The sequence below is a fragment of the Acinonyx jubatus genome, chromosome D3 (genome assembly GCF_027475565.1).
Source record: "Acinonyx jubatus isolate Ajub_Pintada_27869175 chromosome D3, VMU_Ajub_asm_v1.0, whole genome shotgun sequence".
In the NCBI taxonomy this organism is placed as follows: Eukaryota; Metazoa; Chordata; class Mammalia; order Carnivora; family Felidae; genus Acinonyx; species Acinonyx jubatus.
Genome location: NC_069392.1, coordinates 8,563,042 through 8,584,932, shown reverse-complemented (window position 1 = coordinate 8,584,932; position 21,891 = coordinate 8,563,042). Strand labels below are relative to the sequence as shown.

Here is a 21,891-nt window from a genome sequence, read left to right as displayed (position 1 = left end):
CCTATTTGCTCGGCCCGTTTGGCGGAGGGATCCCGCGCGGGAGCGCGGTTACGCTCAACCGTCCTCTCCGATTCCCGCGTTCTGGCCCCGCCCCCTTCCCGTACTCTGGTCCCGCCCCCTCCCGCGCGCCCTATGGCCCATAAAGAAGTCCCGGCCGGGCCGCTGCACTCCGCCGCGCGCATCCGTGCGCCGACAGAGACTGGCTAAGGAGTCGGCGGCCATCTTGTTCTTCTCGTGGTTCCAGTGGGGAGAGAAGGAGGAAGCAGGGAGCGGGGCGGTTGGGGGGGGGGACCCGCCGCGGCTGCTGCCACCGCCGCCACCGCCGCCTCTGTGCTCGTGGCGTGGGAAAGGAGGTGTGAGTCCCGGGCGCGAGCCGGCGGCGGCGCCGCTGCGGGAGGGTCGGCGGTGGGAAGGCGATGGCGGATATAGATAAACTCAACATCGACAGCATCATCCAACGGCTGCTGGAAGGTGAAGGGGTCGGCAGACGGGCTGAGGGGAGGCGGGCGCCCCGGGGGCTCGCGGGGGAGGGGGAGTTGGGAGGCCGGTTGGGCTTGCAGCGCCGAGGGGAGTGAGCCCCGCGAGTTGGCTCGTGGCGCCAAGGGTTTGCAGCCCGAGGGAGGCCGGCCGGGGTCCGGCACTCGGCCCACCCCGCAGACCCTCCCGGCCCCGTTCATTCATTGCTCAGAGGTGCAGCCTTCTTCCCAGAGATTTGAAAACTCCGCTCCCCACCCCCACGTTTCCGGTCCGTACCCCCTTGCGCCCCGCAAACGGGACCAGTCTTTGGAGGCGAGAGGGCTGGGGGACCCGGTCCGACCTGCAGGACGGCGTGTTCCTTACTTTCTGGTACTCGTCCTCTCGGAAGGGAATTTGATGGGGCTGTGGGTTCCACCGGCTCTGGGGGCTTCTTTCCTGTCTTGCTTATTTTTGTGTGGGGCTGGTGTCGGGCGGCCCTTTCTTATTACTTGGTGACGAATGTTCATATCTCCGGAGGATCTTGGAACTCATCCCCTCCTGCCCTCCCAAATACTCTTCTTAAGTTATCCTTATCTTGAAGAGGTCTCCGCGCTCTTTTCTGAACGTGCCACTGAACCTGAAACCAGCGATGGTGACAGTTTCGTTATCTTTCCGGTTGTGCCAGGCTGTGTATTAATGAGGCTTTGCATTCATCTCATAATTAGGTTCATAGCAGTAGTCAGCGTTTCTAAAGCGCTTACTATGTGTCAGACATAGAGCAGTTTCATTCTCCCAACAACCTTGAGAGGTGGGTGCTGGTCTTTTTTCCTGTTTTTCAGAAGAAACTAAAACACAAGAGACATTAAGTCACTTGACCAAGGTCACACATTAGTGACAGTCGGGTTTCAAACCCAGGCAGCCAGGAGTTAGAACTTGCTACATTCAACCCACCTTGTGTCTGAAGGAAGGAGCTGCTCAGCGGTTAGGCAGAGGTTAAAAGAAAGCTTGGATTTTGGTTGACCTGAGACTCCTGAGGTGCCTGACAGTCGATTGATACTGACCTGGGAGACCGATGAAGTTTGGATTTCAAAGAGGGTCGCGGAAGTGAATCCCCCCACCCCACCCCCTCCAGGTCTAATGCTAATGTCTTTTTCTGAGGCTTTGGGAGAATTCAAATCTCTTTCTTGATTTGGGCGCTGGATAATGTAGGTTTGGCTGAGTTTTCACTGCTTTTTTGCCTTTATACTGTCCTCTTAAAATAGTGCACTGTAAATGCTTGAGGGATGGAGTCCAGACTAAGAACAATTGGGGTAACTCTGGTTCTAGAATTTGCAGGTCTTTTAAATAAGTCATTTAAAATGAAACCCCTGGGAATATCTTAATCCGTGCTGGGGTTTTTTGGGGGTTTTGTTTTGTTTTGTTTTGTTTTTTTACTTTTATACCTTCTTAAAGGAAAACCTCACTGAATGTGTATAAGGATCCCTGAAATGTCAGTGCATTGTGTGAAAAACTTGTCACTCGTTAAGTACTTGACATTTATTATAAGAACTGTATTTTCATGCTAGTTAATATAGTCCTTTGATTTATATAAGGCCACAGAAACCAATTAAAACTGTTTGCAGTAAGAAAGGAACTTTTTATTAAATATTTTCATTTTAAATCTAACTTCTGTCTGTGCAGGGTTATGTGTCTCTAGATTAGATGGGCTTTATTTCACTGAGGAAACAAAAATTGGAATCTGTGTTGATTAGAATCATCAGAACTTTAAAACCATTTAAGTCTTGTTAACTTAAGATCTATGTTGCCTGTAATTCTATTCACATAAGAGATTTGTTCATTTCAATCTTATTTTTAAAATCATGCTAAGAAATTTACCTTAATGAACTTAGATCATCTAAAATGAGATCAATCATTTCTTAATAGTTCCTCTTTACATGTTATGTTGCACTTGAAAACTGGATTTTTTTACTATTTCATTTTTCATTGAAATTAATATAAGAAAGCATTGTATCTTAATGCCTTCGGAATGGGCTACCTGCACAGTACTATATGCTTAAATTCCCTTTTTTCTCATCAGTGTTAATTTGGCAGAGAAATGGTTGAAGATGATCCATTGAGGGAGGAGATTATATGTGTGTGAATATATATATATGTATGTATGTTAGAAGTTGATAATAAATTTTGTGATTTTGGGGGGTAATGCCCCCAAAACATTTTCCCCTAAGAATTTTAATTAAGGTGTAAGTATATCTGACAATGGAATAGGAGTTTTGTGATCTCTTTTTGTATGTTCATATAAGGTGGAAGATTGGGGGCGCTTGGGTGGCTCAGTTAAGCCTCCGACTCTAGACTCTAGCATTCATGTCACTGTTCCTGAGATGGAGCCACATGTCGGGCTCTGCACCGGCAGTGTGGAGTCTGTGTGGGATTCTCTCTTTCTCTCTCTCTGCCCCTCCCCTGCGTGTTCTCTCTCTCTTTGTCAAAATAAATAAACTTAAAAAATAAAAAGGTCAAAGACTGTGCAAGCTTAGTTGAGAAGTGGCTCAGTAATAGTACTGACAAGGCAACTCAAAGCGAGGTCTTATTTAAGAAAAACAGCGTGTTGATTTAGAGTACAGCTTGGCAGTTGTTTTCTACTCTAAACCCTTAAGTTGTTTTTACTTAGCTGAGGCATCATTTATGTGATCCATCTCGGAAGCTTTATCCAGGCTGTTTGCCTTGCTGGTGATAAAACTTGAAACTCGTAGTTTAACTAATATTCAATTATTTAATTGCCTGTACCTTAAAACTTGGGAGATTTAGAGAGAAAATAAGCCAGGTGTTGGTTTGGTCTGATATTCCTACCATGTTAGAGAAAAGCGAGAGGGCAGAGTTTTAACTTTGTAAGTGAGCTGGTTCAGGGAGCAGTGATGGCTGGTACTTTTCTTACATAGCAGGCAGTGTAACATTTCACATCTTGATTTGCAAAAAGCATCTTGGCTCTGAAGATGGCCATTGTCAGACTGCAAGACTTTGTCAGGCTTTGCATAATTGTCCTACTTACTTTAGTGTTTAAATAATGACTTCTGCCCCAGCCCTCAGAAAGCGCCTACTACTTTAATCCTCGGATGTGTAAGAGTTCATCTGAAAATAGTGTTCACATACTCTCTAAAATTCAGTGACCCGTGTGTTTAGCTCTTTGGTGTAATATGAAACATGTTTATACAGCTAGTAAAATTCTGATCAAAGAAAACAAAAGTAATCTTTTCTAATGAGACCTCTGCATTTATTATTTTTTAATAGGTCATGCTTTTAACGATACAGGTTTTTCTTGGAAGCAGTTACCATAGGGCGTTTTGTTGATAAAGACAGTGATACCCAAGTTTGTGTCACTAACTCCCTAATTTACAAGAAGTCTGTTGTGAGACCTCTGCTCTTCCCTGCTGTCCCCGCTACTGCGTGTCTGCAGTAAGCCTCACCCTCTCCTGTGAGGCAGGAGAAAAAGATCTCTTGGAGACACGAACTGAAGCTTGCACCAGTCCTAACCCACAGCATGGAAAGGATTGCTCTCCTTATGCCTGAAGTGTCCCCTTGTTTGTCAGTAGCAGGAGGCATCAGTGAAATGTTAACAGGATGGTGTGCGTCATGATGTTGTGTTTGAGGGAATGTTAGCCACGGGAGCAAAGGCCAGGCTTTCCTTCTCCCAAGCTGGTGAGGTGGAAACAGTGCTGGGCCACGCGTTAGTAATCTGTTGCCGAAGTGGAGTTTAGTTGGTGAGATTGTTTTATGTCTTTGACGCTGCAGTCCTATAATAATCTTTGACCTGTTCTGCAAAAATGTGTGCCAATGCCAGTTTACTTGAGGTAGGTGAGGATTACTGATCCTGAAGCAAGGCAGTGGTTGGTACTGATTTTATACCAACTTGACTATTTCATTCACTTCATTTACAAATCAGGGCTATTAGGAGACCTTAAAGATTGATATGTGAAGGAGACCATATTCTGATGTGAATTGCTTCAAAACTGTGGAAAAATCTTATTCATGATGAATAAGGAAAGATTTCATAATTTTGGACTTTGTGGAACTCTGGGATGAATTATTAAGTTTTAAGATCAGACCCCTGTATCCAAAGCATGTAGGAACAGATGATTTACTTAGTGGTCTTGATTTACCTGATATCTCCCAAATTCTCCACTGCTCTAAAATTTGCAGGCATCCCTTGTGTAGAGTGGAATGGGTGTCACTGATATTAAGGCTTATGAAAATGAAAACCACTCATAAAATGTAGGGTCAGACCTCGAGTCCAGTTAGTAGTGTTTTATCAAGATGGGTTGTTAGACTGAAAAGATAAATGCTTTTCAATAAACTGGGTTCACTCTAGGTGTAGAAAACTCAAAATATTTTGAGAGCAAGTAGATAAGTGTTTTGCAACTATATCCTGATTATTTTGAGAAAATTGGTATCACCACTAAATGCCCAAAGTATATACTAGTGTAACATTGTGTGTCACCTATACTTCAATAAAATAATTTTTTTTAAAAATGGCCAAAGTATAAGGGCAGCAGTTAGGAAAGTCAATGAGGGGAGGGTATAGTGAGGAAACAGTTTTAAGATGGCCCGAAAGTGGGAAGTCTTCCTCCTGGTGACTTTGCAATAAAACCAAAGGATTCTTGATAACATTTTTGTCTTTTCTATTTTTTGCAGAAAAGAATTCAGTTGTTTGTGGGAAAGTTTTAATGTTGCAAATATTCCCTGTTTGTCTTGGTTTGAAGTCTTCCTTTCCTAAATCTGTCTTCTATTTAGTGAAGTTATTGATTCTGTCACTGCAGTGAATATGATTACCACCTGCTTTAATAAGATTATCTTAAAACAGCAAAATCTGTGTTGGCTTATTTTTCTGCTGGTTGTGTCATTCATAGATTCTAAAACTTCATTGTAATTCATCTGGGGCTTTTTTGTGTATGCCGTTCCTTCAGTAAGACTTTGAATTAAGGGACTTCTTTTTTTTTTTAATGTTTTTATTTATTTTTGAGGCAGAGAGAGACAGAGCATGAGCAGGGGAGGGGCAGAGAGAGAGAGAGCGAGACACAGAATCTGAAGCAGGCTCCAGGCTCTGAGCTGTCAGCACAGAGCCCGACGCAGGGTTCTAACTCACGGACTGTGAGATCATGACCTGAGCTAAGTCGGGTGCTTAACTGACTGAGCCACCCAGGCGCCCCTCAACAATTAAGGGACTTCTATTAAAGAGCAAGAAGAATACTTTTTATTATTCATAAATAATCCCAAAGTAGTCTTAAATTTCCTTGCATAGTTTTCATCTCTACTTTGCTTGTTGGCAAGCTGTGAGAAAAGTTAGTGTTACTTGTAAGAAAAAGCTGGTGTTGCAAATAATCACCGAAAACATTCTTTTTATTATTTCAAGTTTTTGTCAGTTTGATAAAATTGCATGGAAGTTTTTATCATATGCTCATGTTAGTGATTTGCCAGATAAATAGATAAGTTTTTACAGAACAGCCTTTGCTGTTAACAGCCATGATGCATTTTTCAGAATTCTTTTTTTCTAGCCAGGTAAAGGGAAAAGTGTTTACAAAGTTGTATGTTTAAGGTCTAAATTAATGTATTTGGTCACTAACCTATACATGTTCACAATACCTACTGATTTCCATGCACCTAGCATCTGTCTTTATGAGAAACACTCCATCTGGAAAGTGGAATTCTTATTTGTTGGAATATTTTGGATTCCTTTGGCAGTTGTTGAAATAATTTGATATTTACTACTTGAGCTTACCTTGGCTACTACTTAAGAAGGTGACATGGGGTGACAAGTCTTGAATTTTCCACCTAGGGTCTCTTTTTTTATGAACCTTTCTCCCACTATGCACAGAGTACAGTGAGGGCTTTAAACCTCAAGGTAAGTATCGACTGATGTTTATTGAGTAGAGCTGCATTGTAATTCTCTTTGTAGCTACTAGTGATAAAATAGAGATATTTTTATTTAAAAAGCCTTTGTGTTTTTAATGATATTGAAGATACCCTTAAGGTAAACCTTTTAGTTTTATAATCTTTATGGGGGGGGGGGGGAGGGAGTTCTCATTGTAGCATTTATAACAAGATGCAGTTACCTAGTTGGTCTTACTTTTCATGTCCTCCACAAGAGAAAGGCTAAGGTTCCTGTCCATCCTGTTGCCAGGGTATCCCCAGCATCCGCCAGAGGGTCTGGCACATAGTAGATACTCTACACCTATTCTCTTGAATGTTTGAAGCATAGTTAATAAGTATTGACAGTTTTAACAGATTGCCTAATTTAGTTCTGATTTAATGCTTCTCATTTGTAAGGATGCCTTATGATTTTATATCCCATCTTGGAACTTTCTTAGGGAGCAGTGACCATATATTAGGGTTTTGATAGTTGGTCCTATAAAAGCTCCTTTGGTTTGGAAGTTAAAGAAGAACAAATCCTCAGTTGGGAGGAAAGTAGTATGGTAGAAGCACCACTAGACCTAGAGTTCTTTGGGGCCCGGTGTGCTTAAAAGCTCTTGTGACCTTGGACCAAGTCACTAAACCTCTCCCAGGCTATAACAGAAGTGAGAGCCTAACTTCATAGGATTGCTGTGAGGATTCAATGGCAGCGTAAAGCCCTTTAGTGCAGTGCCCAGCACATGGTGAGTGCTTAGTAAATGTTATCTACAACTAGTAAGTAATTCTATTTGATGGACGTCGAAAATAATGAAGTAGATTTATGTGGTATTGGTCGATATGGCCATCTTTTTTTTTTTATTTTTTAAAAAAATCTTTCATTTTTGAGAGAGCGAGAGAGAGCAGGGGACAGAGTGAGAGGGAAACTCCAAAGTGGGCTCTGCGCTTACAGCAGCAAGCCTGACACAGGGCGCAAACTCAAAAACCAGTCCTCAAAAACTGCAAGACCATGACCTGAGTCCAAGTCGAAGCTCAACTGACTAAGCCCCCTGGGCGCCCCCCACCCCCTGCCATATGGCCATTTTTAAGAAATATCCAGTGTGCGTTTGGTTTGCTAAAACACATTTTGAAATCTTTATCTTCTAATTGTTATCATTTTCAACTTGAAATTTAAGAGTAATCCTGGATTTTTACAACTAGAAAAATGCTCTATTAAAGGCTGATAGGAAAATGACTCTATTGATTTTTAACTTAAAGAACAGACACGGGTTGTTGGTTTTTTTTTAACTAATCAGAAGTATGTAGTCTGGTACGCGTGTTTAATTCTGATACCACAAGTCATCAGCGCTTAGAGATTTATCCAGGTTTCATTCACACAACAAATTTTGAGCACCTGCCACATACTGGCGGTGGCATGTACACTGCTGAGCAAGTGGTGTGGTCTTGGGGCTTCTAGTCTGCCGGGAGGCTCAGATGAATAGGTGAAAGCGAAATGGCAATCACAGTACAAAGTACTAAGTATGACGTGTGCTGAGTGGTGTCCAGGTGTCGTGAGAGCATTTCAGAAAGCAAGTAGGCTTATGAAGGGAGAGGAGGTAGACAGAAGAGGCTCTCCAGGGCGGTCCTTGAAGGATGAACAGGTATTTGCCAATTGGTAGATGGTGGTTTTGGCAGAGTTTCCGTTTTTATAATGTTATTCCTTGAGCTAATTGTAGGGAATTCAAGAAGCCTTGGGACCAGGTTATCTTTTTTAAATGTTTATTTATTTTTGAGAGAGACAGAGTGTGTTGGGGGCGGGGGCGCAGAGAGAGAGGGAGACACCATCTGAAGCAGGCTCCAGGCTCTGAGCTGTCAGCACAGAGCCTGATGCGGGGCTCAAACTCACCAACTGTGAGTTCAGTTGGCTTAGCCAGCTGAGCCACCCAGGCACCACAGGGCCATGTTATTTTTAATGAGCACTGTCCTTCAGATATAAATTCTTGATCTGTTCTGGAAAAACTGCAGTTAATCCTTATTCACGTAGAGGATAATTTTTAAATGTCGGCAATATTGCTTTTTACTTATCTATACACTCCACTCATAGGACAAACAGGAAAACAGAACAAGAAAACTTAACATAAACTATGTCTGAAGGTTGTAGTGGGAAGCCTTCAAAACCAGTAAAATTTATATTAACAAGATTGATTTAATCTGATGGCACTGATTTATTATGATAGCATTCTCCTATAAAAAGTATAGCTTTTGTTCTATATAGGTGTAAGTTATTATTGCATACTCTTCTGGAGGACTTAAAGGGCTCTGCTGAAAAGATTGAGGTTGAAAACCAGAAGCTTCTAGGAGTCCCCTCCTAGCCAAAAATAAAGTTCCTGCTGGGCTGTCTGCCCAAACTTCTGGCTGACTTGTGGTATAATTGCTAATGATTGGGGTTTTCTGGCCACTGAAACAGGAATCCCACCGTCTTTCCATCAGGAGCGTTTCTTGAGTTCTTCACTGTGTGTATCTAGAGAGAAAATTACTGTGGTTCTGGAAAAACCATTTTTTGTTGCTCAGTTGCTGTAGTATTATATGTGTGTCTATTCCATATCTTCCCTCAAACGTTATCATTACTGAGCTTTCCTCTTCGTTGCTTCTCATTTCGTAATATTTTTATCAGAAGGAGACTGGCAGTTGTTTACTTCAGTTACATATTTTGGGGTTCAAAGTAGTGATTTGTTCAGGCTCTAGAACTAATACAGAAACTTGGGGCCGGCTCCCAGTCCATTGCTCACCCTTAACGTTTTCTCTTCATTGTGTGCTTCAAGAGCTTGGCCCTTCCCTCTTGTCATCTTTTCTTGTTTACTGTCGTTCATTGAAAAAAATAAAACCCCCTCCACACAGTGTTCCATTTCTGCTCAAACTTGTTTCTTCAGAGAACTCAGGGTTTCAGTGGCTATTCAGGTTGAAGAATGGCTTTGCCTAGGACAGTATTTCTCAAACTTGGACATAGTCGTTTTTTTAAGTGTATTTATTTATTTTTGATAGAGGGAGAGAGAGAATCCCCAGTGGGCTCTGCACTAGCAGTGCAGAGCCCATTGCGGGGCTCAAACTCACCAACCGTGAGATCATGACCTGAGCCAAAGTTGGACGCAACCGACTGAGCACCCAATTAACACAGGCATTTTTAATGGAAAAAAGTTCTCAACAGACAATTGGGTTTTTTACTTGTAATTTTTATCACTCTGTAACATCAGATATTTACAGAACAAAGCAGTTAAACTTACTGTTTTTATTCAGCTATTAGACTGAATGATTTTGTAATTGGAATATAAAGCCTCCAAAACTGATGAAATTTAAACTAGCAACCTTTATTTATTTATTTATAATTGTTTATTTTAAGAGAGAAAGCGGAGGGGGGGTGTCAGTGGCAGAGAGAGACAGAAATAGGGGCTCCAAAGCAGGCTCCAACCAACAGTGGGAAGCCCAACATGGGGCTTGATCTCTCACATAAACTGTGAGATCATGACCTGATCCGAAGTCAGACACTTAACTGACTGAGCCACCCAGACACCCCTAAATTAGCAACAATAATGTAATCTGATGGGTTTTGTGGTTTTGCTAAAACTAAATCATTTTATACTGGGTTTAATGGTGGAGGGATGTGACGTAACATTCTGTATTTAGTCTGGTTCTTTGTTTTTGCTTCGCTTGTAGTTCATAGGATGCCTGCTTTCATTAGTCTTTTATGCAAAACGAGTATTAGGACTGATTGCAAGTTGAGGATAATCAATCCCTGTATTTAACCAGGCCACTGGATAACTGTAAAGTTAAGGTAAAATTAGCAATTCTTTAATCTGTAGTTAGTGACTGTCTAATCTGTTACAACTGAAATCAAAACAAAATTTCATTTCCTGCCCACTTGCTGATAAATTAACTGTTATGGAGCTGGAGTGCTCAACTTTGATAGTGAACAGAACTCCAACAAGAATGCCTGGATGTGGGCAACACCTAGTACTATCCCATGTTTTCTTTTCTCCCTTTTCTTTTTATTTGTTCAGATTACTAGGAAACCTTCCTTACATCATTCATGGACATCCTTTGCCCTGTAAGGTCATGATTGTATTCACAGATGCAGGCTCCGAGGTTGCACGGCAAAATATGTACAATGAACGTTAAAGTGTGTTTCAGTGAAATGCAAACAACACCTACATTTTTTCATAGAACTCTTAAGAAGATAGATTACCTATCACCCTTTGAAAAGCACTGATGGGGGCAGGCTTCTGAGCATTACCGATCTCACATTTTAAAACAAGAAATTCTTAGAACCAACTCAGTAACATGACAATCTCTGAAACCCCCTGCTGTACACATACTGATTCATTTATAAGGCTGGAGAAGAGAAGACAAGATCAAGGCAAAAAGCAATGGCCTGGTGGGCAGGCTGCAGGTGAACAAGCCAATTGTGTGGCTTGGATGCAAACGGAGGCCTCGAGCTGTGCCACAGGGAGTCTGATTTCTGCAAGGAAGACCTTTTCTAACAGTATTCATACAGAGCGTGGCTCCTTGTTCAGGACAGCATAAGAAGTCTTAACTTGGTATAGAAGATGTAACTAAATGATGAAATCCTGTCTAAGATTTTATAGTTGTAATTAGTCATTAAAACCATGTTCTTTATAAGTGTTGAGAAAATAGAGTCAAGTCAGAAAGCCAGTTAAACTGTGTTTTTGACTCCTCATTAAAACTTGTGCCTTTTCAGATCATTGTAATTTTTCTGGTAAATTGGATTTTGACTTCATTTGACTAACTGGAGTTTTTCTTCTCTGCAGTGAGAGGGTCCAAGCCTGGTAAGAATGTCCAGCTACAGGAGAATGAAATCCGAGGACTCTGCTTAAAGTCCCGAGAGATCTTTCTCAGTCAGCCTATCCTACTAGAACTTGAAGCACCACTCAAAATATGTGGTAGGTTTTGGCACATGAACAGCTTTTGGTTATATGATTGATTGACTCAAGGATATAGAGATGAGCTTGTATTACCCAGCAGAATCATTTGCTGTTTATGAATAACCTGGAACTACTTAAAATTAAATAATTTTAGCTTTTGAATAAGTACCATTAATGGATTTAGTTTACTTAGATGTGCTTCAGATTTTCTAAAAACTATTTCACTAAAGGAATATAAACAGAAAGGAGATGAAACTGAATAGAGAGCTAAGAAAAGGTCTGAACTATATGAATATATAAGAATTCTATTTAAGCTTAAAGTAAGACTGGTTATGCTTAAAAATAGACCTTCCTTGATGCCATTTGTCATCTGTTTCTACATGATAGATGCAGATAATCTGTATAAAAACTGAAGTTCATCTGAGTAATGTTCTATATTCTAGCATATTTGACTACATTGATAAAGCTTATTATATGGATGTTTTTAAAGTAAAATGCTCTTTGGCGTTATCTAGCAGGGAGAAATTGAGAGCTGAATGAACTGGTGGGTGTTGTGTGTGTGCCTTTGTTCACCCCGGTCCAGGGCTCAGCAGCAGTGCAGCAGTTGTGCTGACACAGTCCCTGCGAACCGAGTTGCCAGAGGTCTGATATCGATCAGCCGACCTGAAAGGAAAGCGATGTTACTTGGCAGAAAGGCCTGTCTGGGCATTAATAATTCTTTCCACAAAATTAATTCTTAATTAGTTGAGTTTTGTGTGAGACTCTGGACATATACATATGCTTAAAATTTTCAGGAAAGCTCACTTGAACTGAAATGAACTGAAATATAATACAAGATTGGGAATTAGTGTTAGCCATCAAATTTAACTCTCATTATTACAGATCAATCCCATTATGCAGGGAGTGTTTAAAGATGGTCTCTCCAGAGCTTGTTAGTGGATTGAACAAGAAGTATGAAGTTACTGTGTAACACAATTCTTGTTTCTAGGTGATATCCATGGGCAATACTATGATTTGCTTCGACTTTTTGAGTACGGTGGTTTCCCGCCAGAAAGCAACTACCTGTTTCTTGGGGACTATGTGGACAGGGGGAAGCAGTCATTGGAAACTATCTGCCTCTTACTGGCTTACAAAATCAAATATCCCGAGAATTTTTTTCTTCTCAGAGGAAACCATGAATGTGCCAGCATCAATAGAATTTATGGATTTTATGATGAATGTAAGTACTTTCTACCTCTAAGGAAGAGTTACTTAAACTGAGATATTTGGTCATAAATTGAACTATCACATACTTCTGTTAGGATTTATGACTGTTTAGATGAAATGTTACAGTCTCTCGTGTTTTCTATTAGTTGTTTTTATCATAGTTTTTTCTTTCTTGGGGTAGAAAAATAACTGCTGCTGCAGTATAATAATGCCCTAGATTCTTTTATGATGTGATTATTAGATTAAGAAGTAATGGTCTCAGTGATGACTTCTTTAAGATCATTTTTTGTGAAAATTCACAGATAACTTAATTCTTAGTACAACTCTGAGAACCTGTCCAAATAGATAGTTTTGTTTTTAACAACTTTATTGAGATATAATTTCATTCCATAAAATCTGTCCTAGTGATTTGTAGTAAATTTATAAGGTTGTGCAACTATCAGCACAGCCTCAGGCAAGCACTGACCTGCTTTCTGTCTATAGATTTGCCTTTTCTGGATATTTCTTATAAATGGTATCTTGAAATACACAAATAGTTGCTTTTTATTTTTATTTTTTTAAGTTTATTTATTTATTTTTGAGAGTGGGGGAAGAAGGGCAGAGAGAGAATCCCAAGAAGGCTCTGTACCACCCGCGTGAAGCCCAATGTGGGGCTCAGACTCACAAACCGTGAAATCATGACCCAAGCCAAAACCAAGAGTTGGACACTTAACCAATGGAGCCACCTAGGCGCCCCCAAATAATTGCTTTTTAAATTTTGTGATATTGTATTTTTTTTCCTTCTGGCACATGCGCACCCAGGAGAAATGCCAGTTACTATCCTAAAATGTGCTGAAAGGAGAAAGAAAAATTAGAAAACAAACAAAAATTTATTTGTGTAATATTTTACACATATTATCCATTTTGGATTGTTTAATTGAAGGTGCACTTTGAGTTGTAATTGACAAAAACCAAGATTCTTAAAGCCTTAAAAATTGCCAGTTTCGGTGGAGGTTTTTGTTGTAGTGTTAAGTATAAAATGTTTTTTTAAAAAATGTGTGAGTCCTTACCCCATCCTCCTTTTGTGCTTATTTGTGCTAGGAGAGGCTTCAGGCTTGGACGAGAGAGGTGGTTGAGGAATTTGAGTTACTAGCATTTGCCAGTGATGATAACAAGATCAGTAAAGAATTGTCCCTGTGGCCCTCCCCTAGACTGTAGTCATAACCTGTAATGTGTTTTTCTATCTCAGTTCCACATAGCTCATTTGTTAGAAGTGCACTGCTGGAAAGATTACATTTCTAGACTTAGCTCTCCTACTCCTGCCTACCCTCTCCCACAATTGTATACTTGCCTGGTGGTCTAAGGCCCTGAGACCCATCTGGTAAGATGAGGTGGGGAGGGATCACCAAAGAAAAATCTTGTGGGTTCTGAACTGACCAGGGCAACTGAGTCTGTGGCAAGGTTTATTGTTGTTATTTTAAGTAATCTCTACACACAACATGGGGCTTGAACTCACCACCCTAAGATCAAGAGTCAGATGCTCTCCTGACTAAGCAGTCAGGTACCCAAGAAAGGTGTTTAATTTTGACAGTGAGTCTATCAGAGAAGTACTAGTAAAGCAGTTATTACTCCTAAGGTAGTGAGATGAGAGGCAGCGAGTTTTATAAATTGTGTTTTGGATATTTGCTATAGTTGCTACTTTTTAGAAAAGTTCCTTTTAGGGGCACCTGAGTGGCTCAGTCAGTTAAGCATCCCACTCTTGGTTTCAGCTCAGGTCATGATCTCACAAGCTCTGCCCTGGGCATAGAGCCTGCTTAAGATTCTTTCTCCCTCTGCCCTTCCCCTGCTCATGTGCGCTCGCTCGCTCTCAAATTTAAAAAAAAAAAAAAAAAAAGGTTCCTTTTATACACTATTCAGCAAGTACTTTGATGTTTTCATTGATGAAGTTCGAATCCAGATGATCTCTTTGTTGTGACATATATCCAAATGTGAGGATACTAGCTATGTCCTTTTCAGTTTCTATTTAATGCAGAGGACTTTAACAGTTATTTTAGATGGTTGGAATCAGTTTTGATTCTTGTTTGGTCAAGACTCATTGACTCTGTGCTCATGCTCCCCCCAGTCCTCCATCAGGCAGGTATAACTTGCCGTCTAGTCTATTTGCAAGCACAAAAGTGTCCTTGGCATAGGTGGCCTTCAGTTCATGGTTTGCAGACTTTTAAAAAAACTCGATAATTTCATTAAAATTTTATTTTAAATTATAATGAAAAATTTTATTGAAATGTAGACTTTCATGGAACAATTTAAAACCACTGCTTTAAGTGCTAGGCTTATTTCACAAGTATAATAAGCGTTCTTCTATACTACGGTTTCTCCCCCTGACCCCCACCCCAGTTTTATGACTGCAGTCCTGGTATCTGTTGTTAGATAAGATGTGAATGTGTGTTACCCTTTTCTGATACCAGAAAATGGTCTGATCTGTAGTAATTGGAAACTGCATTAGGGGTTCTGGCTCAGAATCCCCAGATTTGGAAGCTTGAAGAGACGTTGGCATTTATCCAGGCTAAGCCTTTCTGGAGCCAGATGTTCCTAGTGGTGTGAAGTAGCTTGAGAGAGGAAATGTAGAGAGAAGAGAAAACAGGGCCCCAGGACTTAGTTAAGATGCTCAGAGGCAATAGAAGGAAGAATCCTCGTTTTTGTTGAAGAAACCAACAAAGATAGCAAAGGACTCTGCAAGACAATCTGGAGTGTGTTGCATGAATAAAAAATCAGGGAGCAGAGCAGACTTTAAGAAGGGAGAGGGTTCGTCAGCACTGGCAGATGCGGCATATGGGCAAAGGAAAAATCCAAGTGAGCCATTGGATGGTCCTTCAGAGATACAGTGGGAAATGGGAGATAGAACCAAATCACTTTTATGAATGGAGGTCAGGACCAGCCCAGCCTTGTTCTTCCATTATTATCATTATTGGAAATTGGAGGTGGTGATTGTGAACAGGTTCCCTTTCAGCCTTTTGTAGAGAGGAATTCTATTCAGCTTTTGGAAACCTCCAATGAAGGAGGATAAGGCATAGGGAATTAGTGACCGCCCAAGAAATACAAACAGGGTAAACCATAGTGAGAGTTATACCCAGGTGCAGAGAAATAGACTATTATGAGAAAAAAGGACAGTCCTCCTCTGTAGAGGGAGAAGTCAAGTATTTGTTGAATTTACATTACATTCCAAACTCTGCTAAATTCCATACCCGACTTGATTTGCACTAGAGTGGAAGGTGTGGTTCAGGAACCTGCTGCTTGGGCCAGTCTCTAATTTTCAAAGAACATTCAGCTTTAAACCTGTAGATGTCCCTAGAATAAGAAAGGAAAAAAGAGACGAAGGACAAACTTGGCTTTAGGAATGAACATTGTGCTTTGATCTTTGGTCTTTCTGGTATGGAGAGTACAGGAGACAAAGGCACCCAACAATTGGGCCATTCTCAATCCAGTTCTGACAGATTTGTGCTTCCAAGGTTTATGAGTAGGTCTTTAACTCAGAATATGATTTTCTTGTGGGAACAGTGCCTTAAAAGACATGCTCTGTCCAGATCACACTGTGACTCCAGTATGTATGGAACACAGGGCTGGTAGAGGGAATATAACCATCCTGTAACATCGTGTCTATGGGGAACGTGAGCTTTTGTGGCAGTTGTAGGAACGGTTATCCTGGGGTGCCTGCAGTAAATCTGTATTCCCCTATAAGTCATTTGTGCCTGCTACTAGAGTATGTAGGACTAGGAATTGTCTGGTACCAGTAGGCTATTGATGATAGTGGGAGATAGGATGGGTGTTAATTCTCAGAAGCTTCCACAGAAGGAAGATGGTAATGACACATGTGTGATCTGTTCATAATTACGTTTAGACACAGGAGCTACTTATGGGTTGAGATTGGACAAAACAGACTAGATTTCAAACAGAGTAGGTGCTACCAAATAATTATTGGGGGTTAATGATCTTTAATCGTTGCATCTGGGATTCTGATCTCAAACTTCTATGGAATTTTAAAGTGTATCTAGTTCTGCTAAAAACCTCCAATGGGGTTTTAATAAAAGCATAGTTTTTGTTTACTTAAAAGGTAATTAGCACCTTGCTTTGGGAGAAATGGTCCTGAGAGAATGAACCTATAGAACACCAGTCTCTTTTTAACCATCCTAAAATTTTCACAGGTAAAAGAAGATATAACATTAAACTATGGAAAACTTTCACAGACTGCTTTAACTGTTTACCGATAGCAGCCATCGTGGATGAGAAGATATTCTGCTGTCATGGAGGTTCGTGGGCCGATTTTAGTTCCAGATAGATTTTGTTCCTTCTAAAGGGTGTGTGTACACTTTGACATTTATGAGTTGTCATTGGGATGACTTCCTCTGAACTCTCCTTTACTGATGTGTTGTATCATGGGTCCAGTCTGGCACATCCAGGATCATTTGACTAGAAATCTAAAGTAAGAAATTGATTTGTTACAGGGAATTCTAGGCTCTGTAACAGTTTGACTTGAAAATAGAGCAGAAAGTGTTTTTAAATATAAAATGAAGTACGATTAATATGCTGTACTATAGATCCTCTAGAACACTGAAAATGTGAGTAGACTTTCCTTGGTCTGTTTTTGATCCTCCAGAAATTTTTATGACTTGGATTTTTATTTTATTATTATTATTATTATTATTATTTTAGTGTTTATTTATTTTTGAGAGAGAGTGCAAGCTGAGGGAGGGGCAGAGAGAGAGAATCCCAAGCAGGCTCTGTGCTGAGAGCTCAGAGCCTAATATAAGGCTCAGTCTCACAGATCATGAGATCATGACCTGAGCCAAAATCAAGATTCGGATGCTTAGCCAACTGAGCCACCCATGTGCCCTGATTTGGATTTTAAAAGGATTTTCCTCAGTGGTTGTGCTCTGTGAAGTAGTAATTGCAAGAAGAATTTCTTTTCATCTATAGTCAGAAATTAGATAACCATCAGAGAGCCAAAACAATACATTTTAATAAAGCCATTGTTCCTGCCCTCCTATACTTTAACTGGTTTTGGTAGAGCTGGACATATGGTTTTTAAATTTTTTAATTTTATTTTTTAAAGTAAACTCTATCCTCATGATGGGGCTCAAACTCACGACCCTAGATCAAGAGTCTCCTGCTCCACCCACTGAGCTAGCTAGGAGCCCCTGGGCATGTGATTTTAGACTCAGATGAAAGTCAGCTACATCTGAACTGGTCTGATAGATTCAACGGTCCTTGGACAGCACAGGTTCCCTGGAAAGCTTATCACACCTGAGTATCTGCACCTTCTACACCCAGTCCTTACTAATGGTCAGTAGTAAAATCTAGAATGTACACTGTTCACTACCATCATCAAAGGAGTTGAAGAGTAGTTGTTTTTAAATCACTGGATCTTAATTTTATACTATTTAAACATAATGTGCCCCACAGATTGGTGCATATAATAAATTCTAGTGCCTTTTCAGTTGAGTTGTTTTGTTTTTTTTTTCTTAAACCAAAGCTAAATAAGAAAGCATAGCCATGAAAAAAATCCTAACCGTAGATTTAATTTAAGCCTTCCAGGTAGAGTCATTGCATCTCTATGTAAGTAAATGGAACCGTTAAAGTGCAAACATCCTTTTTAAAGTTCTGTTTCCTTCAATTTTCATCTCATTGAATAGGTTTATCACCAGATCTTCAATCTATGGAGCAGATTCGGCGAATTATGCGACCAACTGATGTACCAGATCAAGGTCTTCTTTGTGATCTTTTGTGGTCTGACCCCGATAAAGATGTCTTAGGCTGGGGTGAAAATGACAGAGGAGTGTCCTTCACATTTGGTGCTGAAGTGGTTGCAAAATTTCTCCATAAGCATGATTTGGATCTTATATGTAGAGCCCATCAGGTATTGATTTTGAATTTTACATGTACACTTAACAGCATGTGTGTGAGCACAGATTCTCCTTGTTGATTTTAGTGGGTAGGTATTGCTTATTCATACAAAATGTCTCTGCAAGTGACCTAGAGGATATCAGACTCAATGGGAAACTGAAAAATGGTTTTACTCACCTACAATTTACACCTACTTATACTGAAAACATTTTCTCTCCAAGGTGGTTGAAGATGGATACGAATTTTTTGCAAAGAGGCAGTTGGTCACTCTGTTTTCTGCACCCAATTATTGTGGAGAATTTGACAATGCAGGTGCCATGATGAGTGTGGACGAAACTCTAATGTGTTCTTTTCAGGTAGAGGATGTTTTCAACATTGCTGCTTCTTATGATGTCTGAATTTTACTGATTTAAAAAGACTACTTTCTGCCTACTGTTCATCTATGTTGAATAGACTCAATTTTTACTTTCCTGTAACCAGTGTTTGTCCTAACTCGGTAATGAGTGGACCCCTTTTAAGGGAAAAAAATTATCAGAGAACCTTTCCTGCAGTGTTGAATTTAACGTTTTTGCATTATTTAAGTGGGGTAAAAAGAATTTCCTGTCTTCTTTACTATAAATCTGAAACTATAACATCAGTGTGTTCAGCTAAAATTAATCACCACTTGTACGTGAGAATAGAACTAACCGCCAGGTGCCAAATGTGCTGTGTGATTACTCCCTTCTCCCACCACTCTGCTCTCATTTCTACAAAACCTGTTGATTGTCCATGACATCATTTGGCCTTCACTTGGCGCAAAAGCATCGTTTACATGTAAAGTCTGCCTGAATCTTTTTCTCATTCACTGATTACGATTAAACTTATACAGCTTCAAGCTAGCCTAGCCCAATCATTAACACAAATAAAGCCGTTGAAGTCAAGTGGCAGTAAAATGTTGTTTTACCAATTAACTGGGAGAACTTGCAGCTCCCAGAGATTGAGAGACTCAAACATTGCTCTCTAAAGAACTTTCCTCCTTTGTGTGAGAAGGGATAGCCTGAAGGTACTTAACAAGGTCTGACTTCAGAAAATTGTTATTTTATCCAGAGACAAAATAATTTGTCCATGGATTTAATGTGTTCATCATAACATTTTTAACCAAAATGTTCACGTCAGCTTGGCTTATATTAATATGTTAGTGGGGCCTTCAAAGTTTTGGGGGCAGTTTTAAATGGCCAAAAACGTTTCTGAACAAAGATTTGAGTGAGATTTAAGAAATCTTAAGATGGGCGGTTGAGAATATTTCCTAAAATGCACCATATTTTGAATCTTTGCAGATTTTAAAGCCTGCAGAGAAAAAGAAGCCGAATGCCACGAGACCTGTAACACCTCCAAGGGGTATGATCACAAAGCAAGCAAAGAAATAGATGTCATTTTGACATTGCCTAGTTGGGACTTGTAACATATAGTATATAACCTTCATTTTTAAAACTGTAATGTGTATTGGTCAGCTTGCTCAAATAGTGTGTTTGTGGGCTCCCCCTTCCATTTTTTGAGTTAATGAATGGCATTTGCTGGTTATAACAGCAAATGAAAGACTCTCCACTCCCAAGAAAAAATGTTTTGTTTTTTAATTGTCTATTCCTTTTGCAAACAACTTTAATGATGGTGTTAAAGCTGTACACCCCAGGACAGTTTATCCTGTCTAAGGGGTCAGTGTACAATTGATCTTTTTAAAATTTAGTTCAATCCATGAATTATGTAAATGCTTGTTTTCTTTAGAATATAAAGAGAGCCCTAGGGTGCTCAGTCTGTACATGTTATTGTCATAAAATACATACTGTTGATACAAACCACTGTGAACATATTTTTTTTTAAATTTTGTTTCAAAGGGATTGCTTTTTTCTCTCATTGTCTTGTCGTGTACAAACTAGTTTTTATAGCTGTCATTAGGATTAACTCAACCTTGCCAGCATCACTGGTATGATGTATATTTAATTAAAGCACACTTTCCCCTACCATATACTCAAAATGACAATTAAAGCCATTATTTTAAATGTTTGTGACTCTTTCCTAAAGCCAAAGTTTCTGTTGAAATGTGTACTGACACACCCCCTAAGTCCAAGGTGGCGTGGCTATGTACACACACCACACTTGGGATTCAAAAACAGGTTTTTGGTTTTGAATAGCAATTAGTAACATAGTGCTGTTTAAGCTATTAATGATTAAAGTTAATAACATTTTGTACAATTTCCATATAGTCTATTCATTAAGTAATCTTTTTACAGTTACATCAGGCCTGAACCCGTCCATTCAGAAAGCTTCAAATTATAGAAACAATACTGTTCTATACGAGTGACCGATTATGCTTTCTTTGGCCTGCATTCTTTATTCTGCGGTGAAGTTGAGGCTTATAAGTCAAAACAAAGGAACTAACTTACTATCCACCAATTTATACAGAACTCACAGTATCTATGACTTTTTTAAACTTAATCTGTTAAAAAGAAATCTGTTTCAACAGATGACCGTGTACAATACCATGTGGTGAAAATGAATTCAGACTTATTAAACGACGAACTTGTTAAATTCTCTCAGTGTCTATTTATCTGCACAATACACCCAGGAGAACTGTTGATGGCATATTGAATAGATTTTAATGAATAAATTGCTCTGGAAACCACACAGTTTCAATTTGGATTTGTTTTCCTTCAAATAGTCTGTTTTGCAAAGAGGGATTCTAATACGGATGCTCATGTTTGTGGTGGTCTAACCTGGATGGAGCTGCGTTTCTGAAGTGGGGTGATGAGATTGAGCCATCCTTCCGTGTTGTTCGGGAGGGGTGGGGCTTGGTGAGCTGCAGTGTCCCCTGCATCCATGGTTTTCCCTCGGCGTGGGCTCAGTTGAACAACTGTTTGCTTTCTCGGGCTCAACCACCAGTGTTAGCATGCACGGTAATTTGCTCTCTTCTCCCTTCCCTAATTCGTATGGAACACGGTGTTGTGTCATGTTACATGTGTCACACGTGTGTCAAGTGGATATTAATTTCTTAAAGTACATTAAAAGTGGGTGAAGAGCACGTCATTTGCAAAGTGCTTTCTCCTATTAAAAACTGGTTCACCTCAGAATTGGAGGAAGAAGCTGTTTAAGCCAGTGCTGGCATGTGGAGGGAAAAGCACAGGGCTGCTGGGGGCCAGTCTCCTCTCTACACTAACAAGCTTTGGTCCTGAGGCATTGGCCACATCTCATCTTCCCTCTCCTCCCACCCATGCTCCTCAGTCGGTGAGGGGGGGTCAGACCCCCTGACCTCTTGTACTTTTCTATTCCACATTCTGTGACAGATCCAAATTTGTACTATTTTTAACTTCCTTGTCCTATTCTTCCAGGTCTCTTTAAAAAAAAATTTTTTTTAACGTTTATTTATTTTTGAGACAGAGAGAGACAGAGCATGAACGGGGGAGGGTCAGAGAGAGGGAGACACAGAATGTGAAACAGGCTCCAGGCTCTGAGCTGTCAGCACAGAGCCTGACGCAGGGCTTGAATTCATGGACCGTGAGATCATAAC

At 40.2% G+C, this 21,891-nt stretch overlaps 1 protein-coding gene across 1 annotated transcript; it reads left to right on the top strand.

Annotated features, from left to right (window-relative positions):
- Positions 1–213: 213 nt before the first annotated feature.
- Positions 214–21,009, top strand: PPP1CC (protein phosphatase 1 catalytic subunit gamma). Its single transcript, XM_027043797.2, has 8 exons — positions 214–471; positions 11,154–11,285; positions 12,256–12,486; positions 16,652–16,756; positions 18,140–18,363; positions 18,572–18,706; positions 19,667–19,727; positions 20,618–21,009. Exons 1-8 carry the CDS (start codon positions 417–419, stop codon positions 20,686–20,688), a joined length of 1,014 nt encoding a protein of 337 aa, XP_026899598.1. The 5' UTR covers positions 214–416; the 3' UTR covers positions 20,689–21,009.
- Positions 21,010–21,891: the final 882 nt, after the last annotated feature.

Excerpts from the sequence above, each read along its gene's own strand:
- PPP1CC (XM_027043797.2), top strand. The coding sequence starts at position 417 with ATGGCGGATATAGATAAACTCAACATCGACAGCATCATCCAACGGCTG. Across the intron at positions 18,364-18,571 it reads TTATATGTAGAGCCCATCAG|GTGGTTGAAGATGGATACGA; the intron begins GTATTGATTTTG and ends TTTCTCTCCAAG. Across the intron at positions 18,707-19,666 it reads CTCTAATGTGTTCTTTTCAG|ATTTTAAAGCCTGCAGAGAA; the intron begins GTAGAGGATGTT and ends GAATCTTTGCAG.